The sequence below is a fragment of the Lepus europaeus genome, chromosome 2, assembly GCF_033115175.1.
Source record: "Lepus europaeus isolate LE1 chromosome 2, mLepTim1.pri, whole genome shotgun sequence".
NCBI lineage: Eukaryota > Metazoa > Chordata > Mammalia > Lagomorpha > Leporidae > Lepus > Lepus europaeus.
This window is the reverse complement of record NC_084828.1, coordinates 5,071,328-5,098,242: the sequence shown is the minus strand read 5'-3', so window position 1 is coordinate 5,098,242 and position 26,915 is coordinate 5,071,328. Positions and strand designations below refer to the sequence as shown.

General features: G+C 48.1%; 1 protein-coding gene across 1 annotated transcript in view; it reads right to left on the bottom strand.

Moving 5' to 3' along the window:
* The window catches only part of DSCAM (DS cell adhesion molecule), a 707,908-nt gene that overhangs the window by 232,993 nt on the left and 448,000 nt on the right, over positions 1–26,915 (bottom strand). Inside the window, exons 10-11 of the mRNA XM_062174789.1 lie at positions 22,810–23,088; positions 6,841–6,960 (exon numbers count right to left, since the gene is read on the bottom strand). Coding sequence (XP_062030773.1) covers positions 6,841–6,960; positions 22,810–23,088 — 399 coding nt within the window. The remainder of the gene's footprint in view (positions 1–6,840; positions 6,961–22,809; positions 23,089–26,915) is intronic.

Below are 26,915 nucleotides of genomic sequence, written 5' to 3'. Positions count from 1 at the left end.
GCCTGCAGGGAGCTAGATCGAAGTGGAGCAGCTGGGAGTCAAACCAGAGCCCATGTGGGACGTGGGCATGACTGGCGGCAGCTCGACCCACTGTGCCACAGCGCTGGTCCCCAAGCAAACTGCTTCTACACCAAGTAGTAATGGGTCGCCGGAAGACCCCGAGGGGCAGTGGAGATGGGGAAGCTATGATCTTCATGAATATGGAAAGAGCAGGAAGGGCAGAGGGGAGGAACGGGCAGGGAGAAAGTCAACCTAGTGATACAAGGACAGGACACTGGAGCGTCACCTTGTACTGGAATCTCTGCATGTCCTAGAAAGTGGAGAAAACAGGAATCCCCTAAACCAGGACAACCTCTCCCCATCTGGGAGAACAGAAGGTGCAGACAACTGGTCAACAAACACGGAAACCCAGAGGGTGAGCAAAACTGTAGCCCATGGATAACTGACATTCACCACGTTTCAGTAAGATTATTAATGGGCATAAAAATGACTTGGGTAAAGGGAAAGACTGGGCATTGTCAGGCGAGACTCGAGATCCCAAGGATGCCAAAGCCCCTCTCCCCCATTACTCTTTGAGTTTATTAAAATCCTCCGATGTTTCCAGAATATTTTTTCAGAACTGGGGAAGTTCATGCTAACATTAACCTCAAAGAAACAAACAAAAATGTATGCAGGGAAGCAAGGCTATTTTTAAAGAATAAAAATAGTGAGGGGAGTAGTGTCTTGTGAGATATTTGAAAGTGCTAGAAAGAGAAAGATTGCTAACACGTGCTAGTGAAGCTAAACCAGGAAGCGCAGCTTAGCAAAGAGAGCCCTGACGCACAGATTCCAGTAGTCACATCTCTTTTCAAGTTAGTGGGGAAGGTTTAGTTATCAAATCAATTGTTTGGGGACAACTGGCTCTTCATGTAACTCAATGACTAAGACAGCAATGACGATCATGAAAGCAGCTAATCTGTATTGACTAATTGCTATGAGCCAGGCAGCACAATGAATGCTTTCTAAATCATCCCATTAATCCCCTTATTTTATTCATCCCACATGTGAGAAAGCTGTGGGTCATCAGGGTAAGTAATTTATGTGCAAGAACAAACCAGATCCCTTCTCTTTCCTGATGATTTGTGCTACCTTGTTAGATTTCTACATTACTTCTCTTTCTACCACGAAGTCCAAATGTAGTGAAGCTTTGTAGATCAGCAAAGGGACTTCAGAGTTGGAGATGGAAGCATAAATTGGCATTTCTTCCCTTTCCGGGAAGCATAAAGAAGCAAATGGGAGAAAGAAAGAAATGCAGACAAGTGTCAATTCTGTTGACTGTGAAATTAGAACATAGCTGAAACCCCAACTGTGAGACAGAGACAAGGCCGACCGGCAGGTAGAATGAGCAGAGGTGTGTGAGGTGTGTATGAGCAGTGTGGCCTGTGCAGAGGTATGAAGACAGATGGGCTGTGGCTGGGCATCAGCAGAGTGGGTCCCTGCTGAGGGTGAAAACCATGTCTTTGTGGGAAGTGTACAGAGTCTGGGTGGAACAGGAGCTCCCCTGGACCTGGTGTGGGCTTTAGAATTAGAGAAGTGGGGTTAAATGAGGAATTAGGTACTCGTGCAAGGTGATCTCTTTCTGCGTACATCTGTATGATTCAAGTAACTGTGACATTTTTCCTGAGAGAAGCTGCAAAAAACAGACAACCTCTAATGACCACACTGAGGACACCCAGCTACAAAGGACCATTGTCCCCCTTGCCTGCTAAAGTAACACCAACCGCATTGGCAGTGTGCTTAGCCACAGCACAGGTGCAACCAGCCCCCCATGGCTAGCGGCGACCTGGCCAGCGAGCCAGGAAGGAGATGGCAGAATTGGTCTATGACACTTCTGGGAAGGTCTCTACAGGGAGCTGACCCTGGGGACAAGGCAGCCCTCCCCTCCTCTGCATCTCACCAGGGCAATGTCAAAGTTGTCAGTGCAGCTCAGAGGTCACTTTGTGGGGACGCAGAGGCATGCTAAGAGTAGCAGACCCCTTCTTCACAAGTTTGGCTCCATGATGACCCAGGAGAGCCAACCAAAAAAGAAGGGAATCTTATCATTTGTGATGACATGGTTGAGGCTGGGGGACATGATGCTGAATGAAATAAGTCAGGCACAGACAGACACAACATGCTGTCATCCGTGTGGAATCTAAAAACGTTAACTTGGGGGCAGGTGTTTGGTGCAATGGTTAAACCACTGCTTGGGATGCTCACATCCTATACTGGAGTGCATGGGTTCAAGTCCTGACTGCTCCCCTTCTAGCTTCCTGTTGTTGTGCACAATGGGAGGTATTGGTGACAGCTCAAATATCTGGGTCTTGGAGACCCACGTGGGAGACTTGGAGTGAGTGCCTGGCTTTGGACTGGCCCGGTTTTACTTGTTGTGGCCGTTTGAGGAATGAGCCACCAGATGGAATCTCTCTCTCTCTCTCTCTCTCTCTCTCTCCCTCTCTTTAAAAAGTGAACCTCACAGATGTGCAGAGTAGAACAATGGTTGCTAGAGTCTAAGGAGAGAAGCAGGGGTGGTGGGGGAGGGTGACCAACAGGTGCAAACTTACACTTAGGAGAAATAAGGTCACGTGTTCTATTGTACAACAGGGTGGCCATAGCTTCCAACAATCTACAGCATATTCCCAAATAACTGGAAGGATTTTAAATGTCCAATCATAAAGAAATGGTGAGTGTTTAAGGTAACGCACAAGCCAGTTACTCTGATTTGATCATAACATAAGGCATACAAGTATTGCCCATAACTATAGGCAATTATTACATGTTAATAAAAAATAAAATCAGAAAACCAACTAGCCCTGAACTACCTATGTCCACACCCCGTGTACAAGAATGAGGAAGCCCTGAGAATTTCAGTTGCTGAAATGAACCTTAACTAAGGCAATAGATTGTGGAGCACGCTTGATGGTGTCGTAGCATGAACTCTATGCAGACACTGAAGTCATATGAAACACGCTTATTATGTTTGGTGTTGGCATGGAAAGACGTGCCTAGCATCCTGCTAACTGACAAAGATACAACTATAAGCTAAGAGCAATCATGTGATATTAGAGTTCTACATGTATCTGTGGGTATATGGTGGCTCAGGGCCAGGCCTGAGAGGCTGGGGGAAATGTGTACAGCGCTTATCTTTGGTTACCTGTGAAGGTTATTCAAGGGAACTTAACTTCTCTCAAACTTGCTTTAGTCATTTCTATTTTTTTTTTTTTGATGATTTGACATTGCATATGAAATTCAAAGATACAAAAACTACTATAACTTGATTTGCAAATCAGGGCTGGGGAGAGACAATGGGCCTATAATAGCCATGCCAGGCATAGGATTAATTCATATGTACGGAACACTTAGAAATGCACAAGGCAGAGAGGTGAGTGTGCAAGTTACACAAATCAGAAATTCCCCAAGAGGGAAATGGAAATGATGAGCACACACAGAATGAGCCTTTTGAAACCTCACTGGTAATATCAACATGCGAGTTTAAATGGCGAGGTGTTCTCACTTATCGGACTGTGAAGACTAACAATGAGGATATTATCTGGTTGGCAAGGTAGCAGGTACACCCACTCAGTGCTGGTGGCCAGACTCCCCTCGGCCGGGACAGAACCAGAGCTTAGCAGGTGCTGCTCCTCTCCTCCTCAAGAAAGGAATTATGGGGTGGGTGTTTGGCTTAGTGGTTAAGATGTCACTCGGGACTCCCACATCCCACACCGAGGTGCCTGGGTCTGAAACTTCGCTTTGTTTGGCTCCCGACTATACCTTGTGGCTAACGCAGGCCCTGGGAGGCAGCTAAGATGACTCTGATGTCTGGGTCCCTGCTGCCCATATTGGGGGCCAAGATTAAGTTCCCAGCCCTCAGCTTCTGTGTAGTTCAACCCCTGCTGCTGTGGGCCTGGGGGAGTGAGCCAGCAGTGGGTGAGAGCTAGCTTTCTCTCTCTCTCTCTCTCTCTCTCTCTGCCTCTCAAATAAATAAACATTAAAGTAAAGAGAAAGTCACAAAGATGCCATGGAAAAGACTCCAATCATGAACATCAATATAAACTACCGAAATGGATGCTGTTTCTCTATTTCCAGGTATTGATACACCGTGGGTCTTCACCGTGACCTGAAGTGGAAAGCCCAGGGATAGACGCTCTGTGCAGGCCTCACTTTTTGACCCAAGAGCTTCTTACGTGGGCAGTGCATGCAGTGTGCTACCTGGGGGTCCTTGTGGACTTTTTTTTTTAATATTTATTTATTTATTTGACAAGCAGAGTTACAGAGAGGCAGAGGCAGAGAGAGAGAGAAGTCTTTCGTCTGCTGGTTCACTCCCCAGATGGTCGCAACAGCCAGAGCTGTGCCGATCCAAAGTCAGGAGCCGGGAGCTTCTTCCAGGTCTCCCATGCGGGTGCAGGGGCCCAAGCACTTGGGCCATCTTCTACTGCTTTCCTAGGCCATAGCAGAGAGCTGGATCGGAAGTGGAGCAGCCAGGACCTGAACTGGTGTCCATATGGGATGCCAGGACTGCAGGCGGCGGCTCCAGAGCTACACCACAGTGCTGGCCCTGGGAATTTTTTTAGATTGAGTTTTGCTCCCCCAGTCAGCATTTAGCACCTTCTTCCCCAAAGGATAAACAGCAGCAGGATTGTGCCAAATGTATTATTAGTTTTTCTTCAATTGTTGTTGCTTTCATAATAAGAAAGCTCAACATATTTTTTTTTATTTTTATTTGACAGGTAGAGTTATAGACAGTGCGAAAGAGAGACAGAGAGAAAGGTCTTCCTTCCATTGGTTCACTCCCCAAATGGTTGCTCCAGCTGGTGTGGCGCCTATCCGAAGCCAGGATCCAGGTGCTTCCTCCTGGTCTCCCATGTGGGTGCAGAGCCTAAGCACTTGGGCCATCCTCCACTGCCTTCCTGGGCCACAGCAGAGCTGGATTGGAAGAGGAGCAACCGGGACTAGAACCCAGCACCCATATGGGATGCCGGTGCTGCAGGCGGAGGATTAACCAAGTGAGCCATGGTGCCGGCCCCAACATATTGTTTTAAGGAGAATATCTAGAATGCAAACTGATCAAATGACAAACAAGGGGCTGGTGCTGTAGTGTAGCAGGTAAAATTGCCACCTGTGATGCCAACAAGCTAGATGGGCACTGGTTTGAACTGGCTGCTCCACTTCTGATCCAGCTGCTTGCTAATCCACCTGGGAAAGTGGTAGAAGATGACCCAAGTGTTTGAGCTCCCACACCCATTAGGGAGACCTGGATGAAGCTCCTGGCTCCTGGCTTCGGCTTGGTTTAGCCCTGGCCATTGTAGCCATTTGTGGAGTAAACCAATGAATGAAAGATTCTCTCTCTCTTTCTCTCTTTCTCTCTTTCTCCCTCTCTCTCTTTAACTCAGATTTTCAAAATAAATAAATCTTTTTTAAAAAAAGAGAAACAAATATGATAGCTCAGAATAATTAAATTGTGAGGGTAATATGATTATCTTCTTAGAATTGTACCTCTGAAATACAGATCTGTTCTCTTTATATTAATGAAAATAAACATAGATAAATAAAACATACACAGTGACCTTAGTTTCTTGGAGGAAGAGAAGATATGATTGGTGGATATCACTAGAATAGAGGGGGTACCTCACAGGGTTTGTGGAAAAACGGAACTAAAAGATAAGTTTATTTGTAATGCAAGAATACTTTTGAAACCCATGCATGGTTTTATTCATGATAGCTATCTTTCATGAAATTTTTGAAGATCTCTCATCTTCGTGGCTTTCTAAATTTTTTCTCTCCCATATACTGGGCCCTCACTGTTTGATAAATAAATTAATAAATTAAGATGAATGAGCGACTTGTATTACAGAAAAGTGAATTAAGCCACGGCCTGCAGTGCTGGCATCCCATATCAGAATGAGAGTTTGAGTCTCGGCTGCTCCACTTCCAGCTCAGCTCTCTGCTAATGAGCCTGTGAAAGAAGCAGAAGTGGCCCATGTGTCTGGACCCTTGTCACCCATAACACAGGCCCACAGAGAATTCCAGGCTCCTGACTTCGACCTGGCTCAGCTCTGCCCATTGCAGCCATGCAGGGAGAGAACTAGTGGATGGACAATCTCTCCCTCCCTTTCTCTCTCTCTGTCACTCTGCCTTTCAAATAAGTAAAATAAATCTTGAAAAAAGAAAGATGCATGAATGAGAACACGAGGAACTTTGAATATACTTGCAAACACAGTTGAGGAACCTTTGCCAGAGAAGACAGGATGGTGAACACAGATTATTTTCCCAGTGACTACAATGGTTCTACCATTAGCTTCCACACTCCAGACTTCTGTGTATTTCCTGTCTACGGCATCATCTAAAGCGGATAGACTCTCCCCTGACTTGGAAATGGAGGTGTGGGTCAGAGCGGAAGTGGGGACTATTGGCCACCCCAAATCGACACAGGATGTGTTGTTTCTAAAAACAGCACACCAAGGAGACACGTAACTTGTGTTTTCTAAAGTAACCAGGTCTCTCTAGCTTTATTAAACCACTTACTCGCACATGGTTACATATTGGGGAAGCAATTTTCCAACAGTCATTCTGACAGTTCACAGGTTTGCAGCAGCCTGGGGGCAGACCCTGGTCACCTCAGACAGGCGGGCACGTGTGCAGTTTCCCAGGTACTGGACTAACCCACCTCCCTAGATGCCGTCCTGCTGTGAATGGAGGCACCAGGGTGGATGTGGGAACGTGGGTTTGCAGGAGACGGCAAGACGTATCCATTTGCAAGAAACACCTCTGGAAGCACCAGACCCTTTAGAGCACAGGGCCCAAGCATATCACATGACTTCTTACCTTTAGAAAACTTCCAGACAATGGTGGGTACCGGGTAACCCTCCGCCGAGCAATTGAGGATGACAGCTTTGCCATAAATCCCATCCTGGTCCCGCGGCTGAACCACGAACTTGGGAGGAACTGGAAGGAGAGAAGAATTGTGACCCATGAGAAGTGTCACCTTAAGAACCTGAATAATTTTAACGAACATTAAAATACAAAAATGCTTGACAGGGAGGAGACTTCAAAAAGTTCCAGGAATGCATATTATAGGGGAAAAAAAAAAACATGTGTGGACTACAAAAAAATTTTGCAACAAAACAGACTTATTTTTTTAATTTCATTTTTCCATGAGCCATTTGAAATGGCCCCATATGTAGAGAAATGAACAGTGTTTGCAGCTTGGGACAAATAAAAAAAAGCAATCTTGGCATGGAGGATTTTTCTTCTTCCTACCAATGAGGCTCGGTAGAGGGGAGCGAATTGTATTGGGGAAAACGCGCCCCTCAAGTGTGGGCGTTTGGTTAAACCAGGGCCAGCCAGCGTTCCGCTTTTGATGAGTGTTCTCCAAGATCTTCAGGAATTCATCCCAGGGAGAACAGAACCATCACCACCATTTAAAGAACACATTAAACAGATGTGTGCTCCTCAAGTAGCAATTATCAAGGTAAGTGTTCCTCTCGGGTGCGAACTCTTCCAAGCCTTGGGGTCATTTCTCCTCCAAGTGGAGATGCGATGCAGGGAGAATGAACGGCCACTCTGTACAAGCAGTGATGAACACAGCATGGGCATGGAGTCTTTCCAAAGACCCCAACGACCGTCACCCCTGCCGTCAGCACCACTCCAGGCCAATGGGCCACTACGGAAATCAGCAGGAGTCAGGCAACTCGAAGACCGGACAGTGCCCCTGGCGCTCATCGGTGAATTCTGTGAGGAGCCAGGAAGCCCTGTCTCTAAAACCCCCACAGGCACCCTGCTATAAACCCACCTGCCAAGAAGAAGCCTAAAATCTTCGACTTAAGCTCTGACAATCTCAAGAGTCTTTGGGTTATAATGAGAAGTGCTCACCCTAGGGGTGGGGGCATCTGGGAGGGTTGTGATCCCTGGATCTTGGCCACAGATCAGAGCTACCTTATGGCGACTTCAACAGGGCAGCCACGGTTGATGTGGGAGGAGGTGGGGCATTGGCATGTATTATCTGCTCAGCTAAGGAGCGTCTCCCTTCCCTGCCCCCGTTTCTGGCAAGGCTGACGGCTGCCCGCGACATCTAGAGTCCCAGAGACAGAACTGTGTGCTGCAGACAGAGGGGGATTCCAGCCCCACACGCAGTGCCCTGGGGGGAAGGTCTGGTTCTGGGTTAGAAAGGGGCTCAGGAGCATGTTAAAATTAAGAGCCACTGGCCAGCGCTGCAGCTCACTAGGCTAATCCTCCGCCTGCGGCGCCGGCACACCGGGTTCTAGTCCCAGTCGGGGAGCCAGATTCTGTCCCGGTTGCCCCTCTTCCAGGCCAGCTCTCTGCTGTGGCCCGGGAGTGCAGTGGAGGATGGCCCAAGTGCTTGGGCCCTGCACCCCATGGGAGACCAGGAGAAGCACCTGGCTCCTGCCTTTGGATCAGTGCGGTGCGCCGGCCGCAGCGGCCATGGGAGGGTGAACCAACGGCAAAAGGAAGACCTATCCTCTCTGTCTCTCTCTCTCACTGTCCACTCTGCCTGTCAAAAATAAATAAATAAAAATAAAAAATTAAGAGCCATTGCGAGAGGCATTTTGGCCACAGAATAATCAGGGAGCAGGAAACTTGGTCAGGCTCACAGGAAGCAGCTGCAGAGGGAGCCCGCTGCTGTGTTTCTGGAGAAGAAATTGCGTTTAGTTTTCTAGCCCAGCTTTCCTGAGGTGTTACACACAGACGCTCAGACAGAGACAAGGGCCCCCTCCTCGGGCCCAGCTCCACCACTTGCTGCAGACGGGCACTGTACAAGTTATCCGGTGTCTCTTGGCCTCATTTTCTTTATATGCAAACTGGGGGTAATTACACTACCAGTTTCACAGGTTTGTGTAAGGACGGTGTGAACTGAGATTAGAAAGTCCTCATAGCAGCAGTGGGGAGGTGTTAAGTGCAGTAGGAGTATTGGTTAATTTAGCAAACGTAGATGTGTGCAGCTTTGAGGCATCCTTAGTGAGCAAAGTTCTCAACTTGCAAATGAAATACACAATGCACCCAGCCAATGGGCCTCTGGATACTGCTTACCCAGTAAGTACTATTCCTGCACGTGGCTGGTATTCCGAGGCACACATAGTCAATAAACTATATTTAAAATAAAATACTGGCCGGCACCGTGGCTCACTAGGCTAATCCTCCACCTGCAGTGCCGGCACCCTGGGTTCTAGTCCCAGTTGCTCCTCTTCCAGTCCAGCTCTCTGCTGTGGTCTGGGAAGACAGTGGAGGATGGCCGAAGTCCTTGGTCCCTGCACCTGCGTGGGAGACCAGGAGGAAGCACCTGGCTCCTGGCTTCGGATCAGTGCAGCACACGGGCCGTAGCGGCCATTTGGGGGGTGAACCAATGGATGGAAGACCTTTCTCTCTGTCTCTCTCTCTCACTGTCTAACTCTGCCTGTCAAAAATAAATAAAATAAAATATTATGGAATGAATTCTTAGGGTGAAGTCACTTCTAGGAAAAAATGTTAGATATTATATAGAGCAAAGTTTCCTAGTAAAGACAGTCAATCAACTTCAAGGGAAGATTACAAAGTTCACAAAATCAAGTCAGAATCAATCTCCCTGGGGTGGAGGGCAAATTTTTAGGCATCTACCTGCCACGTTCCATTTGACTCCAGTTCTCCTAAGAGCAAGAAACCCCCCGTCAAATGGACAAGGTCACCAGTCTTGTATTTCCTCTGGGAAAATGTCCAATTATAATTGACCCACAACCCCTCCCCTCAACTTGGTTCAAAGCCAAAGTGATGTTACTTAAAAGTTCATCAGAAGATTGTGTGGGGAACAACCATTGACGTATTGAAAGCAGAAGGTCGGGGCCGGTGCTGTGGCGTAGTAGGTAAAGCTGCTGCCTGCAGTGCCAGCATCCCATATGGGCGCCGGTTCGCATCCCGGCTGCTCTACTTTCGATCCACCTCCCTGCTATGGCCTGGGAAAGCAGTAGAAGATGGCCCAAGTCCTTGGGCCCCTGCATCCACGTGGGAGACCCAGAGGAGGCTCCTGGCTCTGGGCTTCAGATTGGCGCAGCTCTGGCCATTGTAGCCATCTGGGGAGTGAACCAGCAGATGGAAGACCTCTCTCTCTCTGCCTCTCCTTCTCTCTCTGTGTAACTCTGACTTTCAAGTAAATAACTAAATCTTTTTTAAAAAGTATAAGATAAATACAGATGGAAATAGCTACTAAACTCGTACAATGATTCCACTGTGCCACTACTGACAGCTCTTCCAGACACTGGGAGGTACAGCCAGGGGCTCCCCAAGTGCACCCTTTGTTCTCCGACTGGGACTCTCCCTTCAGAGACCCACACTGGTCCGTGCTCATGTGAAATCCTAACCAAGAAGTTTCAGAAATAAGTGTGTTTTTGAAATGTGAAGGTGAAATATGAACAGCTCAGTTATTTGACTTTAAATGCATATATCATGCAAGTTGAGATCACCTTGAAAAACATGACTAAGTGAATAAGCCATTCTGACACTTTGTGAAAAAGAGATCTCTGGGTGATACACTTTCTCTTGAAAAGTTGACGGAAAACCATCACGAACTTAAGTATCCAAGTGGTTTCTTCTCACCGACTGGCAGTTGAGTCGGCTCTTTTAGTGAACTTTAGAGTTACCAGAATAATTCTGCACTGGGAGGGATGCTGGTACCCAAAGCAACCATACAGGAGACTAGGCCCACTTAGCTCCCACATGAGTAAATTTATGCGTGGATTCAATTTTGCCAAGCAAGGGTAGAGGAGTTAAGTCCTAGGAGAAGTTTCCTAGGTTCCTTCATTAATCTAGAGAATAAGATAAAAGACCTGTGGCCTTGGGGGATTTCTATCCCACTGAAATATCAGTAGTGTCTTGTCAGATCAGCCCGAAATCTCAGAGGATGAAAAATGAGGAAGCAAAGCTTAATTTGCCATCTCACATCCCCTAAGCACTGAGCATAGTGAATCTCTTTAGGGGCAGACACAATCCCAATATTTTTTCTTAAGTAAATAGCAGTTTATTAAAAGTAGTGAAGATCTTTGTGAAAGAATTAGCTACTGCCTGATGCGGAAGTTTTTTTTGTTTTTTTTTGTTTTTTTTTTTCCTGCAAAATAACAGGCCAGGATATGGCTCTGGGCAAAGCAGGAGTCCCCGCTGAGACATTCAGCAATAAAAGTGAACAGTAGCTGAGAACCCAGTGTGCTGCAGGTGCTCCAGGTCACCCCCTTTGCCCCTCCTCAGATTCTCTTCAAGATAATTCTTATTTCTTGCTTATTAGAGAGGACTTCCCACTGTTACCCACTCACTTCTGTGCGTTTCTTCCCTAACCTCCTTCACCTCTTACTCAATCTACCTCCTGAGTTGTGTAGCCCACTCTCAACACGCTGATGACTTTAATCTTTCCTTTGTGCGTAGACCAAGTCTCACAGATAACTAGACACTTCACAAATGCCACAAACGCAAGCCTCCAAAATGGTGCTTGTTCCACCAAAGACCCCACTCTAGCATCTCATGGTGTCAGGTGGCAATGATGCTTCCTTGAAAATGTATCCCACAACCCCCAGTCTCTTCATCTCCATCCTCATGTACTGGGCTCATTTGGATTCAGCACCAGTGGGCAACAGAGCTGGGATATTGTACTAAGGGCAGAGGTTGGTCTCTCCCTCTCTCTCCCTCTTCCTCTCTCTCTCCACTGTCTCAGGCCTCCTCTGGAGTCAGGAATCTCTTCTCGCTGTCACTGGTACAACTCAAACACCGGAAGCAACTGTCCACTGCTGAGGGCCGAGAGCCAGGTGCAGCCACTCTGCCTCCCATCCTGTACCCCAGGGGACACTTCTGCGGCAGGTTCCAGCCTGTGCCAGCCCCAGAACCACTGGAAGAGCTGATGAAGGCAGGGACCCGTGACTCAAGAGCTCTGCGGTAGGATCCCACACGGTGCCTTTCTAAGGAACGCCCGAGAGGGTACTGGAGGCTGCTGGACCAGAGATCACGCTTTGAGGACCATTGTTCTCTGTGAAGTCTCTGATGGCTCCCAGCAGGAGGGGACCCCCCCCACTAGTCACCATAGCAGTAACTCCCTCAGGAAAGCAATTTTGACAGACTATTTTTTCCCCCTTCAGGATCAAATTCTTTCCCATTCTGTGACTCTGGGATTGAGAAATTACATCCCAGGCAAGTGATCTGCAGCCAACTGTCCCTTGGCATCTGTTCTCAAGGGGACACAAGCCAGGATAAGCTCTCTATGGCCTCTTATCTGGGTTCTCAGCAAGACTCCTCACTGGCCTCTCTGCTACCAGCTGCGCCCCTTGAATCCATTCTCCACACAGGGATCCACAGGATCCTTCCAGACAACGTGCGTTCCCCAGTGCAAATCATCATGCATGCGCACCGCCCCTCGCACGGTGCACTCTCCAGGATTCTGAAGACTGCCAGTGAGTCGAGTCCGTGGCCTCCAGCTCCAATCTTGGCATTCCCCTGCTGCAGGTTTTGCTCCAGCCATTCTAAAGCCCATCTGTTCTCCACACTCAGCATCACTCTTGCTGCTGGGTTACCACTCGCTTCCCCATCTCTGTCATCGAGTCCCCACCTGTAATTGCTGACATCTCTGGTGAAAACTCGCTGGGGCCGAGGTGCTTCCCTGAGGCCTCTGTTGTCCCGGCAGAGTCTTCACACAGCTCGTGTTCTGCTTGTTCAATTGCCTGTACCCCACACGAGGCTGTAGAGTAAGAGCAGTTCCTTCCTCACAGACCATACGGCTCCAGCACATAGCACACGGCTGGAGCAGAGACTGCACATCTCTGCTGGTGGGACAAATAAAGGAATGGCATGGGCATCCCAGCTTTACCGAACAGGGAAACGGAGCATTGCCAAGTTATTAACTCAGGTCAGGGGACCCCTCATACCCCCAGGTCTCTGAGCAAGATGGCCCCAAAGAATCAGTAGCTGAGAGAGACCAACAGAGACTGACCTGGGAGGATTCTGCCCTGAGATACAGAACACACAATGGAGGGATCCTTAGCTTCTGGAACTGTAGCGATTTGGGTTAAATTTAGGATAAAGACGGAACTCTGAAGGCGGTCTGGGGGCGTGATTTCCTAACGTTTGCTGTTTCCCTTTTTATAAAACTGTGTTTTATGTCTTATTTGTACAACACTTTGGTATGTCACAATAAGCATGCTTGCCAAAATAGTTGGTTTTCCCACGAAGCGATTTTCCCCATGGGGACGAGGAGCGATTACAGAGATGGAGAAATGGGTTCAACCCACAGTTACAGCACATCCTCAAGAGGCAAATGGAAATCGTTTCCCCACACAATTCTCCGAGTCACAATTACACAATTACATGCACAATTACGCAGCACTCCTGTCTCCCCCAAAGGAGAGAAGGAGTGCTGTAAATATTTATATTCCACATTATTTATTCATTCCCAAAGAACCAGATCTTGGCATGAGATTCGCACAGGCTTTGTGCAGCCTCAAAGGAGTTCCTTGGGGAAAGTTTCCTTCTAGTGTGGCCTACAGTGAGGGTTGTTTAAAATGCAGGGATCTTGGGCTTGACCTGTCCAATTCCCTGCTTAGCTGCTGTGATTAAGGCAGGGACGGTGAGTTTCTGATAAGACAAGCATGCGTCTACGGCCATACCACCCTGAACGCGCCCGATCTCGTCTGATCTCGGAAGACAAGCATGCTTTTCTGCTGAGATGCGGTGCAGGGTTTATTGTCGGAACTCCTGGGGCCAAGTTTCTGTGGATGTAGAGCTTCCTAGCCAGGAAGAGGGACAGGGATTTGTTGTTGTTGTTGTTGTTGTTGACAGGCAGAGTTAGACAGTGAGAGAGAGACAGAGAAAGGTCTTCCTTCCGTTGGTTCACCCCCCAAATGGCCGCTACGGCCAGAGCTGTGCCGATCCGAAGCCAGGAGCCAGGTGCTTCCTCCTGGTCTCCCATGCAGGTGCAGGGCCCAAGCACTTGGGCCATCCTCCACTGCCTTCCCGGGCCACAGCAGAGAGCTGGACTGGAAGAGGAGCAACTGGAACAGAAGCAGCGCCCCAAACGGGACCAGAACCCAGGGTGCTGGCGCCACAGAAAGGATCAGCCTAGTGAGCCATGGCGCCGGCCGGGATTTGGTTTTATGGGCAGTAAAACCACTGGAAACTTAGGTGGGGGTGGGAGGAAGATAAACATCCCCCTTCTCCACGGGATGGAGAGAAGTCAGAATCCAGGCAAGGTTTAATTCAGGACACTGCAGACTAGAGCCCACTGCATTCCTTCCCCCTGGTTAAGAGGCCCCTGCCCATTGCTTGCCTTTGGGGTCCCTCCTGTCTTACTGAATGGTGGGCACACCAGTCCCTGTTGTCTTGGGACACACAGAACTCTCCCTGGCTCAGAGTCTCTGTACATCTTGGTCTCTCTGCCCGGACCTCACCTCCTATAACTTCTGTGGCTCACCCCTCTCTCTGGCCAGGTGTCTGCTTAAATGTATTTTCAGAAAGACTTGGCCTGTCCGCCAGACCTATACAGCCATTTCTACAGCAAGCCCCTTCAACCCTCGGAGCCAGGGTGTTAGTTCTCACAGTCCTAGCCAACTCCTGGCATCGTCACCCATCATCTCCCTCCTAGGCTGGAAGTTGAGCCCTAGGGGGCAGGAACTCAGTCTGTTTGATCATTGTGATATCCCCAGAACAACACTGACTACAAAGCAGATGTTTAATCAATGTTGAAAGAAAGAAAGAGGGGGATAGCACATCAGCGATCGCATCAAAACACACCCATGAGCTGAGGTGATCTTCATTCTCCTGTGAACTGAAGACGAGGTGCAGGTCTTTCAGTGTGCTTGCCTCTCTACGTGCAGCTCACCATCAGAGCCACACACAGCTGATGCACCAGGACACAGACGCACAGGGCAATTTACCTCCCTCGGGATCACAGAGAGGAATCACGGCCTGGGCAGCTTTCCTGTGAGCAACAGGAGCCCCGGATGGGTGTAGTCTGTCACTAAGCATAGTACTGTCCTCCAAGACGGCTTCTCACATCCCGAGGTCGAGCATGGCCTTGGCTCCACTGTCATTGAATCCTGGGGAAGAGCTAAGGGAGGTTTTCCTTTGTTTGCTTGTTAAATTTCCCTTATGAAAAAGCTAATTGATTGTGAATTTAGCCTTCAGAAATCTCCCCAGTGGCCTAGGTTATTTCAAAATGAACTGTTTTACAATGACCCAGGGCATAAGACTTATGTACCATATAACTAGGAACTGGGTCTCCAAATTCCATTTCTATCATCCATTTATTCTGTGTCTCAGCTTAAATTTCTTAATTATCAACTCCATCCCTGACAGGCAACGTATCACCAGTGCCAACAGTTTATTCAAAAACGTATTATACTTTTGGCCGGCGCCGCGGCTCACTAGGCTAATCCTCCGCCTTGTGGCGCCGGCACACCGGGTTCTAGTCCCGGTCGGGGCACCAATCCTGTCCTGGTTGCCCCTCTTCCAGGCCAGCTCTCTGCTGTGGCCAGGGAGTGCAGTGGAGGATGGCCCAAGTCCTTGGGCCCTGCACCCCATGGGAGACCAGGGGAAGCACCTGGCTCCTGCCTTCGGATCAGCTGTGGCAGCCATTGGAGGGTGAACCAATGGAAAAAGGAAGACCTTTCTCTCTGTCACTCTCTCCCTGTCCACTCTGCCTGACAAAAAAAAAAAAAGTGTCATACTTTTGTCTTTTTGACATTCTGATGAGTTGACTCATTGTTGGATTACCACATGGCCTTTTCTACATAATATGTTCTCCTTCATGTTACCAAGTTATGTAGATATGAGAGGAAGTAAGGAAGGAGGGAAGGAGTGAGGGAGGGGGGAGGGAGGGAGGGAGAGTGGGAAGGAGGGAGGGAGAGAATGGAGGGAGAGAGGGAGGGAGGGAGGGAGAGGATGGAGGAAGGAAAGGAGGGAGAAGGGAGGGAGGAAGGGAGAGGATGGAGGGAGAGAAGGAGAGAGGAAAAGGAGGGAGGATGGAGGGAGGGAGGGAGGGAGGGAAGAGGAGGGAAGGAAGAGGAGGAGGAAGGGAGGAGGGAGGGGGAAGAGGGGAAGCAGATCTCGCCACCCATGGAGTGCTGATCACATGCTAGACACAGTGATAAATACGTCACTTATTTTATGAATTCATCAGAAAACCCCTATTAAGTAGTGTTCCGTTTTAGGAATAAGAACACAGAGTAAAAGAGAGATTAAGGAATCTGCCCAGGGCCACACAGCTAGCAAACATCCAGGCTGGGTCAGGGAGGGATCCAGAGAGTCGGACGTGGAGGTGAGTAGGGGTCCCCTTGGCTCTCCTATCTGCAGAGCCACAGCCTAGTAGCTGCTACCTGACTGGTCTTCCCCACTCAAGGGGTTCATGGTTCCCACCATTCCTACATCAGGCAAGTTCTTGTCCACAGCACGAGCGAATGGACGAACCCTCACTATGGCACAGCCTCTCTGTCTTGCCTGGCTCCCCACTGATCTCAGAAAACAGCCTGAGTACTCTGTCCTCTCGCTCATTCACCGAACGCGGAGCTCTGCTCACGCCAGTGCTGAGGCCACAACTACTGCCCCATCGTCTCACTGTCCCCACTCTACAGATGAGGAAGCAAAGGCTCAGGGAGATTCAGTCATCTTCCCACAGAGGCATGGACAGTGAACCAGCAGAAACGTGGACGAGGTCTACCAACAGAAAATCCACCTGCTGCCGCTGCTTCTCTTACTCTTTCTAAAGCCTGCTTGGATATCTAGGCTGATGGGGCTCACTCCTCCCATTAAGACTTTAAATCTGAATATATGACTTATTTGAATATATGGAACAACTATGATCTTCCCTGGTAAGAATTCGTTCTTCCCATGCAATTCACAGAGTCACTTTGAGACTTGCAAACCACCCTCATTGAGAGAAAATTTGATTAAAAAATTTAATTTCTCTGACTGATATAGGGCTGCTCGGATTTTTTTCTTTCATATTGCGTCTATTTTGATAATTTGAGTTTTCAAATCATTGACCGTTTGATCTGAATTGTCAAGTGTATTTGCATGAAGGTATAATATTCCTTTAGTATCCATTTTAACTAATGTCTTTAGGAGCTAAAATGAGGTCTGTGTTTATACTGGTTTCCTATGGGTGCTGCAATATGTTGTGATAAACCTACGGACTCTAAACGGCACGAACTTGCTCTCTTATTATTCAGATGATAGGAAGTCCAACACGTGTGTTCTGTAGTCAGTGGGTAAAATATTCCACAATATCAATTCAGTGCATTGCTTGATATTGTGGTTCAAGTCTTCTCCAATCCTACTGATTATCTGTTGATTTATTCAATCAGTTTACAAGAAAGAATTGTTGAGTTCTGGTTGTCATTGTTTTTTGTCATTTTCTTTACAGCTTTACTAGGTTTTCATCATTTCTATTGAAGTCCTATTGTTGAGTGCATACATGCGTCAGCTTTTTATGTCTTGTTGATGAATTGATCATTTTATCATCATAACATCCACTTATTTATTCATTCTGATATTTGTCGTGCTGAAGTCTATTTTGTCTAATATTCACATAGCCCATCAAGACTTGTATGATGATAGATATGTCGTAGTGTTTTATCTTTAACCTGCTGGTAGCATCGTATTTAATGTGTGCTTGCCATGGATAGCGTATTCTTCATAGTGGATATTTTATTAAGAGTGACAGTTCGTTTGGTTTCTATATTTAGTCTACTTACCCTTAGTGTAAATATGGATATGATTGTGTTCAGGTTCACCACGTCTTCGTATTCCATCTCCTTTTGTGAACCTTTTCTCTTTCCTACCTTTTTTATTGTTGATCGCACACATGTTGTTATTCTGTTTTATTTTCTCTGTTGCATCTTTGAAATTGCTCCAGTGTCTACATTGTACATATTTTACTTTCAATACCTATGTTCAAATAACACTGTACTACTTCATGTATACTTTTTAAGCTGTTTTACAATAGTACACTTCCATTCTCTGTCTTCCAGTCCTTTGTACATTTACGGCTGTATATTTTGTTTTTGCCTTTTATAAATCACATGCTACATTATTAATATTGTTTAAACATCTAGATATTTTAAAGGAAATAAAATGAGAATAAAATGGCTTCTATATTTAGCAATAATTTTGTCATATTCAGGACTCTTCATTTTTCTATCAAAATTCTCACCTGGAATCATCTTCTTTTAACCTGAAGAACAACCTACTATTTTATTGTACTGGAATCTTGAATCTCTCAACTTGCACTTGTCTGAAAACGTCTTTGTTTCTTCTTCATTTTCAGAGCTTATGGGAATACATTTTGTTGGCTGTGGAGCCCTGGCTGGTGAGTCTTGTGCACTTCAAAGGTGCTGTTCATTTTCTTCTGCTCCCGTTGTGTCTGACGAGTTGTCTGAAGCTGTCTTAATTTCTTAATTGCTCTGGGTGCTTTTAACATAGACTCGTTTATTGCTAGTCTTTTTTTAAGATTCATTTTTTTATTCGAAAGTCAGAATTAGAGAGAGAGAGCGAGCTCCTGCCCACTGGCTCACTCCCCAAGTGGCCACAACCACTAAGGTTGAGTCAGGCAGAAGCCAGGAGCCAGGAACTTCATTGGGGTCTCGCATGTGGATGTCAGAGGCCCAAGCATGTGGGCCATCTTCCGCTGCTTTCCCAGATTAGCAGGGAGCTGCATCAGAGCAGCCAGGACATGAACCAGTGCTCTTATGAGATGCCAGCGTCACAGGTGGCAGCTTGACCTGCTGTGGCCCTTGCTTCTTTTCTGAAAATACTTTACATGTCTCTCCTTGCATCTCCTATGTGTTCAGTCATTGTGTTCATCCAGAGCTTTGAATTCTGGAAAACATTAAGAGAGCTGCCTTATACCCTCGCTAACGTCAACATCTCTGCCTTCAGTCTATTTCCTATTATGTCTGTTCCCTTGTGCTCATGGCTCATGTTTCCTCGCTTCTCATGTCTAGTGATTGTTTATTGTGCAAAGTACACTGTGGATGTGCTGTGCTATTGAGATTCTGCATTTTGTCAACTTCCCCTTGAATGTCACCGCCAATGTTGTTCTTGCAGACAACGAATTGACTGGTGGAGAAGCGTCATATCGTCAAGAACCCCCTTGGTCTTCTTTAGGGCTAATCTAGGGTAGCCACTCTTCTAGGGCTGGGTTAGCCCTGTAGTGAAAGTGTGATCTTCCGGAGAATCCAGCTGTCTCTCCCCAGCCTCTGCATCCTGGCTACTCGGAACTCCAACACTGCCTGCCACGTGCAACCTCTACCAGATCGCATGGAGTTTCTCCTGCGCGTGGAGCATCGTGTCCAGCTGTGTGCTGTAAAGGGGGAGAGCTTTCTCTCCACTGCTTTCCAATCTCTGGTACCCTGCCCGGGCATATCCAGTCCCCTCGGCAGCTCTAAGGTTTTCATCCTGCTTTCCCCACCCAGAAACATCCTCGTGACGCAGGTGGACTCTGCACCCCTCTGCCGTCGTCTGGAGAGTGCTCCACCTAGGCACTGGAGCTCACCTCCCGCACTTCCCTTCTATCAAGGATCACAGCCCTGTGCTGTGTGTCCCACTGGTGGAAAACAGCGTTTTCATGGATTTTTTTGGTCTCATTTTACTGTTGATAGCTTTAGGATAAATCAAATACCAGTTACTTTGTAATAGTCCCATTAGATACATTCTTTTTGTCATTCCACTTATTTGATCCAAAAGGTGTCCCCTACAATTTCCAATTGCCAATCAGTCCTGCGGGCTCTACGTCCAGGAGCCCCACGCCTTGGCTCCCGCACTCCCGGGAACACGTCCCAATGGTGCAGGGAGCCCCGCGGCTCTCCTTGGCCTCAGGGACTTCAGGGCTCTGCTGATTTCCCCCTCCTGGCACGCGGTGTTTCCCTCCCTGCTGGCTTATGCCCATAGGCAGACAAGCTAAACATCCGGGCTCAACGCAGCACCGTCCCCTCTCCAACGTGTGCCCCCCTCCCCGTCATACCAAAGTCCTGAAAAATAGGAAAGCATGGAATTTGCTTGAATTGCTGCACATTCACCTCCTTTCTTTGCTCAAGCTCCTCTCGCCCAGCACTCGCTGTTGCCACTGCTCAAGGTCACGGACAAAACCATCTTCCTGGACCAGTGACCCACTTCTCCTTATCACCACCTCTTCCTTGCTGGGCCTCCTGTTTCGCTACCCAGAGCTCCATCGGCCATTGGGATCCCTCCTATGTTGTTGGCAGCTCCTTTTCCCGCCCTGTCTCCCTGCTCATCCCCCCTCTTATACTGGAAGCTGACCCCGCGGGCTGCCTGCGGCCATCTTTCTTCTCCCCTTCTCCCTCCTGCTTCTCCTTAGCCTCTGTGGCAGACATCGGAGTTTGCTGCATTGCTGGGCGTGACGTGGGATTCCTCTGCAGTCGGTCACTCTGTGAACACATTGTGTCTCCTGTGCTCCCAGACACTGCAAATGCAACAGCTTCCCATTCGCTTCACAGTTGCTACCTCCGTCCAGGGCATTTTCCTCCGCCTAAACTTCTGTGACAGCCTCCTAGCCAGTGTCCCTGCCTTCCAGCCCGGCCATGCGTCACAGAGCCGCTGGTGTGATAATTAAAGAGATAAATCAAGCCACAGTGCTGCCCTGGCTAATGGTCTCTCTCTGCATTTAGAAATAAATTAATTCATTAAAAAACCCAGGCTTTAAAAATAGCTGCAGTCAAGTTACCCAGGGCGCCAGGGTGGCAACTTGGTTGTGTATTAGAATCACTGAGTATTCTACCAAGTCGCTGGTACCTCACGCCACCTGAGGAGGTGATGCTCTCACTAGTGTGGGTTGCACCCTGGACCTGAGGGCTGTATGCAAGCTGCCCATGCAATCCTAACATGCAGCAGAACAGAACAGGGACCCACTAACTAGGATGGGAAAGCAAAGTAACAAATAAAGAAGAAACGAGCAACTGCCAAGAGAGGTGAGAGAGAGAGATGGCTCTACTGCCAATCATCCAGATTGACTTGATCTGGGTTGGGACGGGCAAATTCCTCTCAGCATTTCCTTCAATGCCCCCGGGGATTCTGCAGCTGGGTCCACACCAGAGCCACTGCTGCCCACGCCGCATCCACACCAGAGCCACTGCTGCCCACGCCGTGTCCACACCAGAGCCACTGCTGCCCACGCCGCGTCCACACCAGAGCCACTGCTCCCCTCGCGGCTCCTCCTGGCTGAATCTCACAGGTTTGCCCCCAAGCTCTCTCCCCTGCTGAGTGATTTAATATAAACTCCACCCATTTGCAGACCAATCACAGGGAGCCACACTGAGCAGATCGGTTTCCCAAACAGTGAGGCTCAATGTCAGCTCATCCGACCTTCAATCTGGTTGCTTTTCCTGCAAGAGCAAGTGACACAAAGGGCGTCCCTGTAGGGTTTGGGTCTCACATTTATGTTCCTTGACCTGAATCCTTCAGAGCAGATCATATCAAAGTCGGGCTGACGGACTGTTTCGCCCTTCACAGACGATGCCAGGGGCAAGTCTGCTCATACGGAAATGCTTGAGAAACATGGCAGGTTGGCTCCCATTTTCATTTGTCTTTTCAAAACAGCAGAAAACATTGAGTGTCCCAAGTCTTGTACTCAGATGAGCAAAGCAGAATGAGAAGGCTGTCACAGGGGTCTTTAGCTGTATTGATGGGAGCTCTGCTTTCTTACGGGTTCATTTTTGGGTACTTTTTTTGTTGTTGTCTTTCAGAAATACCAAGTTGGATTCTAGCTGTGCACTCCTTTCTTGTGTTGAGCCCCTGTTTGTTCAGAGAGGAAGGAAGGGTGCCCAGAACACTGAGGCGGGAATCCTGGAATCCGCTGCTCCCGCTGCTCCCACTGCTCCCGGGCGTCTGCCCCAATCCACTGACCCGGGCACAGCAGGGATCACGCCCTCTGCAGAGCCCCACGGAGCCCAATGTCTGGGAACCCAGAACCCACGTTCATACTCATCTTCAATCTGGGCAATGTAGATGAATGTTACACTGGGGGATGGGTGCCACCTCCTCCTGGGGATGCAGAAAAACCCCGAATGTCCACTTCTCACAGACAGCGGAGAGCGCCAGTTGCTGTTCCACAGGACAGCTTACTGAGAATGGCGTGACTTGCATGAAGATTTTAAATACGAGGGATGTTTGCCTTGTACCATTGCCAGTATGTTCTACAAGTTGGACTCTACGTTGATTTTTCCATAAATACTGCCATGCTCCGCTTATTTTAAAAATGTTGCAATAACTTCCTCCCATATAATCAAAGATTTCATGTCACATAGGAGAGGCCAGCAAGGAAAACCACATTTCAAAAACTAAAACAAAAAAATATAAACAATTTCTATTTTGTCTCATGACTCTTGGCAAAAAATGCAACACACTCCTATGGCTCTGACAGATATCTTTCAGAAAAACCAGTGATCTAAATGATAAGGAATATTATAAATACAATACAGTAAATACATGCCTACAGAGTTAGTGGGTGGAAGTGTAGGAAAAAGCCTACAGAGTTAGTGGATGGAAGCCCACGAATGAAATACCACATCTCTCTCCTCTTCATTCACACATTTCTTAGCGGAAACATCATATTTTAGGCCAGTCAAACCTTGGCTTGGAATTGAGGGGAATTCTGGTTGGTTTCCATAGCAGCATGGTTTTTAAAGGGATGAGAGCAAGTCTCTATGGGTTCTGGCTACTGTCACCGTATCTCCTGCTACGCCACCTTCAGACATCACGGACCTCAGCTCCCTCTGGGCCGCGCACTCCCTCCCAGCCCCCTCCCCGCCTCTCTGGGCTCACCTCTCACGATGAGCTGGCTCTGGTGCTCCACAGCGGCCGCCTCGTTGCGGGCTATGCAGGTGTAGTTCCCGTTGTGCATCAGCGACAGGTTGGAGATCCTCAGGGAGCTGGTGAAGTCGATGTTGTCAATGGTCACGCCCAAGCTCGCTGGGATTGGCCGGCCATCCTTGTGCCAGGTGATGGTGATGGGCAAATCCCCCGAGACCACGACACAGGGGATGAAGACCCGCTGCCCGATGGAGAATCTCGGGAACTCGAAAGGCTGGATAAAGGGCGGGACTGGGAGGACAGGAAAGAGCAAAGAGGGAGAGATAATAGCAACCGTGAATGCGTTCTGCACGCTCTTCTCCCCTCACCACTGTACACAGCACTGAGCAACAGGGATGAGCCTGAGACGGCAGAGCGACTTCGCTCCTGGTTCCTTACATTCGCTCATCTCTCGAAACGAAAAGCATGGCTCGATGTGCGTTGCCGCAAGCCGGCTTAACGTAATGTAGTTCAATGACCGAATTTTAATTCGACAATCATTTTTGAAGGGAAGCATTTCAGACTGTGAGTTTGCAGCATGAATACTGTGGAAGAGGAATCTGCGTTTGGTTTCCCCTTAAAAGCTTTTATCACAGCACCCAAATTCTTGTTTCCCCTTCCATCTGTACAATATCTTGAAAATATGAAGGCACTTCGACAAGTCTGTGGAGAGCAGAATTAAAAGATTGGAACCAACATGGCACAGAAAGTTAAGTTGTACATATGAGCACTGGTTCCAGTTCCACCTGCTCCACTTCCGCTCCAGCTCCCTGCTAATCTGCCTGGAAAAGCAGTGGAAGATGGCCCAGGGGTCTGGGCCCCTGCACCAACACTGGAGACCAGATGGTGTTCTCAGTTCCTGGCTTTGGCTGGCCTAGCCCCAGCCATTGTGGCTGCTGGGAGAATGAACCAGCAGAGGGAAGATTTCTCTTTTTCTCTCTCCTCCTCCTCCTCTCTCTCTCTCTCTCTCTCTCTCTCTCTGTAACTCTGCATTTCAAATTAGTAAATAGTTTCTAGAAAGATAAATTTATTTTGTTGCAACAAAAGATTTTGAAAAATTGCATGAAAATGTGCATTAGAAAAAAACTATGCATGGATTTCAAAAACTTTTGGACCAAAATAAACCTTTTAATTCTGTTTTTCCACAACCTTACAGAAATACCCTCCCACACATGCCTTAAATCTTTTAAAGATGCAAAGATCCTAACTCCATTGTTAGAAATCTTTTCTTCACCCCACTAAGAGCAACACTTCCGTGCCGTACTTAGGTTAGGCTAATGGCATCGTCACTTCTCACCCTTGACTCTACACATTCCAAGTGTACAACCTGAAGTTATGAGCTGGTTCAGCAAGTTGTCAGCTGTGTGGAGCTGCAATGCTAGCGAGGACGAGGCCGCAGCCTGGCCCGCCAGGGCCATGGCTCCTCTTCGTCCTCTGGCCTCAGTGCCTTCCTAGATGGCCTCCAGGGAATTAGGGACACGCACAGAACAAAACGGAGCCGGAGGAGCCAACTCTGACTCCTACCTCTCACTCAAGGTCAGGTTGCTAATGTGCTCTTCCCAGCAGCCCTCAGGGTTCTATATTGAGAGCCTCGCTCTGCAAATGAGGACGCTGGCCCACAGGGACGTTCCTGTGCCCTTGACCTTGAACCTCGTTTGAGGTTCAAGCCACATCCCACCGACTAATCTCAGAATTGCATGTTGAGAATGTGTGTTTTTGACATGCATTTGTTTTTTAAAGAAAAAAAAATTAAATTTTATTTTTACTCAGAGGCTTGGAAATGACTGAGGGTGCAAACTCAGACTATTAGACAGTAGCCTAATAAAAATAGGTATTGTTTTATGGAATGAAGTTATCAAACCATACAATCTGTTTATTAATCAGTTTTAACCACAAACTCAGGAAAGATGAAAGGGATCAGCTGAGAAATATGAAGAAAACACCATGCACTCATTCATTCATGCAATCAACAAATGTTTATTGAGTGCTTAGTGTGTCTTTGCCAACACAGTCTGTGCTGGGCACACGGTGATGAACACGGATCCCAGCGCCCGCCCAGTGGATCATTCATGCACCGTTGTAGGAAGTGCATTGCCACAGAGCACAGAGCACCATGTGCTGTTTCTGCTACTGAATATCCTTGAGGCTACAGCTATCTGCTCTTAGCTGCACCTGGGAGCACACAGTATGCAGGTGGTCCAAGTCAGGTCTCATCAGAAAAATTAAAAAAAAACAAACTAAACAAATAGATTTTGCAAAAAGCACCAGCAAGCAAAGTCCATGCCAAAATCGCGGATTCGCACTGTGACCGGAGAGTTTTGGGGATCTCAGCGAGCTGACTTGATGTTCCGGGCAAAAGAGGTTGCACCTGGTGCTGGCACCTGCACAAGGTGAGAGGCAGGTATGCTCGCCCACAGCTGCAATTTGCTGCACCGAGTGCCGCGCTGTACAGCAGGTGCGCCTGTGTCTTTAAATCTCGCTCCAAGCAGCAGAGTGTTTCCTATACATGTAAACATCACTGACAACTAAAAGGCTTCCATATTTCATTAAAAAAAATCGCACATCTTCCTTGGTTTGTTACACATAAAAGCCTGGCTCTCAGTGTTACGCAAACCCTGACACTTGCTATGGGCTTGGTGCTTTTTATCGGAGCTGCAGATCATGTATCTGAGACGAGAACTTTGGGGCCGGGCTGCCTGCGGTTGAGTCCAGCTGTGCTGCTTCCTGTAGTTCCCAACTCCTCCGAGGCCTCAGTTTCCTTATGTGTAAAATAAAGCCTTCCGACCCGGGGTTCTGAACTTGCAACTGAATGGGTTTCCTCTTTTTCAGAAGTCTTTTGGATGAGAAAAAAGTGTTAACTTGAAAGGTTACTGGGCCAGGGGAAGGACTCTTTTCTCCATCAGCTACAATAGGGAGGAGTACTACAGAGGGACTGAGTTCTCATTCTTCACGTCAAGACAGTACAGGTTTTGACCCAGCTGTTTAATGATAAAACAATATAGGATTAGGCTGCCACTAATCCTGAAATATAAGAACGCCCCTCACGACAGACGACAGACGACAGTCAGAAGAGAGAGGAGGGTCACGAGCACCCTGTGTTCAAGAACAGGAGTCAGAAGTAACTACAGAGGCATCAGTGCTAAGAACAAACGCTCACACAGCACCCCACGCTCCCCTGGCTCCAATACGGTATGGATAACTCCCTGGCTTAGAGGAGTCTGAGGCATAGAACTAAAATCACAGAAGTAAATTTCAGAAACTGGAAACATAGAGCAACACGGATGAAAATCAAGATGGATGCCTCTGACGCATCGCTGACAGATCTTGGAGTAAGGCACTCAGTCTCGCACACCGCACTCAGAGCCCCACGGGGGTGAGGAATTAAGAGCAAATGATGGCCGGCACCATGGCTCACTAGGCTAATCCTCCGCCTGCGGCGCCGGCACCCCGGGTTCTAGTCCTGGTTGGGGTGCCGGTTCTGTCCCAGTTGCTCCTCTTCCAGGCCAGCTCTCTGCTGTGGCCCAGGAAGGCAGTGGAGGATGGCCCAAGTCCTTGGGCCCTGCACCCCATGGGAGACAGGGAGGAAGCACCTGGCGCCTGGCTTCGGATTGGCACGGTGCACCAGCCGTAGCAGCCATTTGGGGGGTGAACCAATGGAAGGAAGACCTTTCTCTCTGTCTCTCTCTCTCTAACTCTGCCTGTCCCCCTCTCCCCCAAAAACAGCGAATGATGAGTAGACCCAAGAAGGCACTACACACAGCACCTGCGGGACTGGCTTCAGCTAAGAGTTGCAAGTCTGTGGCATAAAACACTCAGGCATTTTGTAGCGGGTTCAGAATCTTAGAGTCTTTTAATTATTAATTAGAGATATAAAGATGGAGGCAAAATATAAACCAAGTGACCAGCAGCCTCTTCTCATGATGCAGGGAGAGTGGAGCCACCTGTCTGAGGCAGATTATCTGGTTCATTATTATCCCCTAAATCAGGCAAATCCTCTCAGTCTTGTTGACAGGGAAACCTCGTCATTTAGAGGATCAGAAACTCCAAATGAGAGGCGCATCCGATTTTGATGTAGCCTT